This window comes from Rhea americana, unplaced genomic scaffold (genome assembly GCF_003343005.1).
Source record: "Rhea americana isolate MKP2758 unplaced genomic scaffold, rheAme1 scaffold_405, whole genome shotgun sequence".
Classification (NCBI taxonomy): Eukaryota; Metazoa; Chordata; class Aves; order Rheiformes; family Rheidae; genus Rhea; species Rhea americana.
The window spans coordinates 204,341-209,286 of record NW_028186541.1 but is presented as its reverse complement, the minus strand read 5'-3'; the positions used below and the strand labels follow the sequence as shown (position 1 = coordinate 209,286).

The 4,946-nt window shown below is 48.1% G+C and overlaps 2 protein-coding genes and 1 long non-coding RNA gene across 3 annotated transcripts in view; 2 read left to right on the top strand and 1 right to left on the bottom strand.

The window, feature by feature from the left end:
• The window catches only part of TRAFD1 (TRAF-type zinc finger domain containing 1), a 12,883-nt gene extending 12,662 nt beyond the window's left edge, over window positions 1-221 (bottom strand). Inside the window, exon 1 of the mRNA XM_085314513.1 lies at window positions 145-221. The gene's annotated coding sequence lies outside the window, so the exon portion shown is untranslated. The remainder of the gene's footprint in view (window positions 1-144) is intronic.
• LOC146590505 (uncharacterized) overlaps window positions 1-2,655 on the top strand; it is a 3,698-nt gene extending 1,043 nt beyond the window's left edge. The window contains exons 2-3 of the long non-coding RNA XR_014897007.1: window positions 519-871; window positions 1,058-2,655. This is a non-coding gene — a long non-coding RNA (uncharacterized LOC146590505). The remainder of the gene's footprint in view (window positions 1-518; window positions 872-1,057) is intronic.
• A 2,154-nt stretch (window positions 2,656-4,809) lies between these two features.
• NAA25 (N-alpha-acetyltransferase 25, NatB auxiliary subunit) overlaps window positions 4,810-4,946 on the top strand; it is a 33,527-nt gene continuing 33,390 nt past the window's right edge. The window contains exon 1 of the mRNA XM_085314512.1: window positions 4,810-4,905. Coding sequence (XP_085170638.1) covers window positions 4,848-4,905 — 58 coding nt within the window. The 5' untranslated portion in view covers window positions 4,810-4,847. The remainder of the gene's footprint in view (window positions 4,906-4,946) is intronic.

Here is a 4,946-nt window from a genome sequence, read left to right as displayed (position 1 = left end):
GGGGGATTACGGGGGGGGCACCTCCCTCCCTCAGCGGTGAAGCGGCTGGAGGCACCACGGCGGTGGTGGTGGTTCTCGAGGAATCGACCCCGCCACGAGAAGGGCTAACGACCAGCACCCCCCACACCCCCCGAGCCCACTCACCAGCTCTTCAGGAATCAAACACCGGGCCCGACCCGGCCCCGCGCTTCCTACCGGCCCCGCCGCGCCCGCCCTCCGCCTCCCCATTGGCCAACGCCGCGCCGCGCCGCATGCTGATTAGGCGAGGCGGTTGCCGCTCACTGGGAAAACTGGCCCCGCCTCCTGTGGGCATGGATTGGCTGGCGCAGACGTCACTGGGCTGGTAGCTCCGCCCCCTCGGTATTTGAATCCARGTCCCGCCCTTCGGGGCCTAGTCGGGCCTGGGGCCGGGAGGGCGGCGGGTGTCTGCGGCGTGGCGTGGCGTGGCGGTGGCGGTGCCCATGCCCATGCCCATGCGCCGCCCTGAAGATTCCCGTGGCTGTTTTTTTTTTTGTTAGCAGTTGCTCTTGAGACAAAACCATCCCCTGTGACGGCCCTCCTCAGTCCACACTCGCTGGTGGCACACCAGAATTCCTATCCGTTYCAGCTTTCACCTTGCCAGGCTAAGCCCCAGCTCCTCTTGCGTTTACAATTCTCCAACGGCCTGTTCTTGCAGCCCTTCTGTCTCTTGTGTGCTCTGTCTCTTGATCGTACAAGGCGAGCTGCCTTTTGTCTTCTGATGGTGTCTCACTAAATCCTAGGACCATAACACGTTCCAGGATTGAACACTGGGCAAAGGAAGTCAAATTCTGGACAGTCCTTCTTGCTGTACTTCAGGAAAGCTGCAGTAACTAACCAGCCTATGTAACAGGTTAGAGAGCAAAACACAATGTAGTACTGAAGGGTGCAATGACAACGTTGAAAAGGGCTATGGTATAAAATTCATGTCCTTCACCATTTTGAAGTCCTGATTTCTCGCTTTGATGCCAAAAGAGAATTTTCATTTTCATCTTTTTTAGATACTGATAAACTATATCAATCTGTTTTCTCACTTTAGGATTGTAATCTCTCTCAGTGTGTGTTTGAGAAGGGTTCCACACCTCACCAAAGGAGTTGTCTGACTGCATATATCAGCAAGGTATAGAGAGAAAGTATTTTGAAAAATATCCTGAAGTATACCAATGTCTCTGTCTCATCCTAGGAAGACGATGTGAACAGGCTGTATATTTGGACTTTGGAGCTTTGCACTATATTAGAAGGGAAGAAGGCATACAGAAGAAAAGATGTGATTTTTCCAAATAAAGTTATCTAGGAAAAGTCCTCTCTCCCTTCATAGCATGCAAGTCATGATGTGTGGAAGGTAAGTGCACTTTGGCACGGGACTTCAGGAAGCCAGGAAAGGATTACACAGAGCAGCGCCTGAGGAAAGGGAGTAACAGGGGAGCAGCCCTGCCCGCAACAGTTAATCCCCTGTAAAACTTGCCTTTAAGAGAAAAGTGAAGCAACCCCAAGTCAAATCCAGCTTTACCTTTAAAAAAAAGGACTGATAACAAATGTTGCTAACTGTGTAATCTTCTAAAAGGAAATCAGCTTCTCTGAGCAAGTGCAACCACAGAGCAGCTTCCTTTGTATCRGCTGCAGCTTTCATCTGACCAGGATCTCTCTGAACAAGGTCGCTGAGGCATTGTACTGCTTTGCAATAAAGGAATYGCCTAAGGCAGACTTTTGTCTGCCCCCCTCTTCCCCCTCCAAAAAAAATGCTTTCTGAAAACTGCATTAACATGAGCAACTCTGTATCACAGACTTTACTGAAAGGTCCCTAGATAGGAATGATGCTCAGTGAGAAATGTTTCCAWTTAGTTGATTATGAATATTTGATTTCTGATTACCAGTCTACTGACTAAAGAGTAAATTTCTCCATTAATTATATTAGAAATTAGCATGAAGGAATGTTGGCAAACATTTGCAGCATCCCTTTCTCCCACATTCTTCTCCTCTATGGTAAAGTTGGACCTCTCTGTGAAATTGAATTTCTGGTTTCAAAAAAAAAAGATCTTCTGTATTTACAAAGGAAAAAGCCCATCATCTTTATTATAGTCTCAGAATCTGCTAGATTGTTCTTAMAAATCCAAATTAAAAAAATGAAAAATAAGGCAGCTTTCCCATTTTCTCACAAGCTAAACCAAGATATATTTGTAACATGGGCTTCACAGAGAATTTTGCAGGAACTGTTGGAAGAGTGAGGACTTCGAGGCACTGCACTTGGTGACTGCAGTTCATGTTGGAAAGGTGTGGCACATAGGTGTAGAGGGTACAGCACAAATTTCAGTACTGACAAGCAGATGCAGGTCAAGTTACACTACAACTAAGCCAGGCCCAGGAACTGTTTCCTTTGCTTCACCTTGCCTTTTCTGAACCTAAAACAAGTATGTTCTCTTTGCTCATCAAAGAATGGAGCTGCATCTCTGTGAGTAATGAGTAGGAGAAAAGAGAGTCAGTTCCTATGAAACAAACAGTTCCTGTGAAAGAAAGAAAAGGGATCAGATAGTCATTATAGCTGCAACCTTTCACAGAAACTATAGCTTCTTGGAAGACATGTTGTAATGCTTACTTGAAGTAATTAAAGATCAAATATTAAATCCAATTGAACAATAATTCATGGCATTTGTAGTTCCATTTCCATTTGTAGTTCCAGTAGTTCCATTTGTATGCTGTTACTGAGTGCATCAAGAACTGGTAATTCACATRCAAAACTAACAATATTTTTCTGTACCCACAAGCATTGCCAGATCAGCAAAGGAATCTATAGTCTATCTAACTCACTATTCAGTCTCAGCTGTCAACCAAAACTGTAGTAAGTGAGGAAAAAGGATGACCAGACAGATGACTTYAGTCTTTATACTTCTCTTTCCTTAAGTCAAAGAACACATGCACTTTGTACTTTGTCATCATGATATTCAAGCTGCTTGCAGATAGATGATGTAATGACTATAGAGTTCAAGYTATGGAGCCTATTTATAATGCAAGTTATGGAATGTTTTATAGTTTTTTTCAGGTCAGTGAGTATCCATGTCTATTGTCTCTCTTCTGCAAGCATTAGCTAGGCACATCTTGCAACAGACTATTAAATTATTACTACAGGTTCCTACTAAAACAAAATGTATCTTTGATATCTGTTATGGATTACTGACCTTTTGATAGGAAAAGTGCTACCATCCACTTATTTAGCATGGCTGGAAACAATTTAGATTTGATAAGTCTTGTTCTGCTTACCAGGACAGGATGTTATTTAATGTAATTTATATAAACACTTCTAATGTTTCTTTTCAAGATGGTAGTGAGATTTTTATTTGGTCAGACATAACAGCATTCCTCCTTCTGACCAACAAAGATCACTGAACTAGGCTATGACTCAGTAGTGGAGTGTTTTCAAATGTCCTTGATCATTTCAAACAACAGTTTAAGAAAATCACCTTATATTGCCAAGCCATACTTAACTAGCTGAATGGCAGCAGGAAAAATGGATTCTGCACGTACTGATGCAATCATTAATTCTCAATAAAAGCAGCAGATTTATGTGCTTAAACAAGTTTTGATAACCCATTTAGCTCTCTTCAGTGAGATAKAGCAGAGTCCCTAATATTTTCATATTTTCCAAATAACTTACGAAATATTATTGATTAATGAGCAGAACGTTAACTAAATATAATTTTTACATTTTATATAAAAGTATGAGCTACGTGTAGCCACCAATTTGGGATGCTCAGTTTGAGACAATAAAACCCTGGYTTTATAAAGCACTAAGAAATTGCATGGGCTTGCTGAATTCAGAGCACAGCTTTAGTACTTCTAGGCCCTTTTTCAGTCTGCAGCTTCTCCCTCTCCCCCAGCTGATCTCTCCCCATGCCTTTGCCRGAGTCCGCTCTTGCAGCCCCTCTCATGCCTTTTGCACTGGAGTCAGGCAGCTTCCCTTTCCCCTCTCCCGAGGCCTGCCAACGCAGGCGTGGGCAAGGTCAGCCGGCTTGTTCGCGGCTTCTCGCGTCCAYGCTTGGCCTGGCAGGGAGCAAGACAAAGCCGCAAATTCCAGTGAAAACCCTCCTCTGCCCGACTGCAGCCCAGTCAGCAAGGGCAGAGCCCGTCCTCTATGAATTCGGCTACCGAAACGCAAAGTCTCAAGCGTGTATTTTTCCAAAGGCTCGTAATCTGGTGTAATTCAGGCGAATTGTYGTAAGCACGCTAAAAGGCAGGTTGCCGGAGCCGGTGGCCGCATCCACACGTCAATTCCTGATCCCGACCKTGAGGCCAGTCGGGCTTTAACATTCGTTCTCGGAAACAAGGGCAGCGCTGACCGGAATTGCCGTGAGGCRGACGGACAGCAGGGTCAGTTTGAGACCGAACGCTTACGTTTTGGCAAAGCCTGAAGTAACCAAGAACCGATTCCTGTGATGGGCAGTGGCGGCGGCGGGCGCCAGCGCCCCGCGGGGTTACCTGCCTCAGCGCCCGGCCCGCCACGCGGGACCCTGCCCGCGCCCGGCGAGGCGCCTCGTCCAGCCAGGCCCCGCGCTGTCGTGACAGGGCGCTGGGCACAGCCGGCTCCTATCGCGACAGGCCTCGGCGAGACCCGCAGTGAGGGAAGGCCTGCGGCAAGGTGAGTCCGAGCAATATCGCGACATGCCCGCGGCGACAGGGCGGGCGCGGCCGCCCGCGCCGTGAGGGTGAGGAGGAGGAGGGTGAGGAGGAGGAGGGTGAGGAGGAGGAGGAGGAGGAGCGGCGGGCCCGGCCCGGCCCCGTTGCCCCCGCCCCCGGCCGCGGCCGGCGGCTGCGCACTGCGGTTCTGCGCTCTCATCATGGCGGCGCGGGGCCATGTGCAGGACCCCAACGACCGGCGCCTGCGGCCCATCTACGGTACGGACCCCGCGGCGGCCCCCTCGCCGCCCCCCACCCCC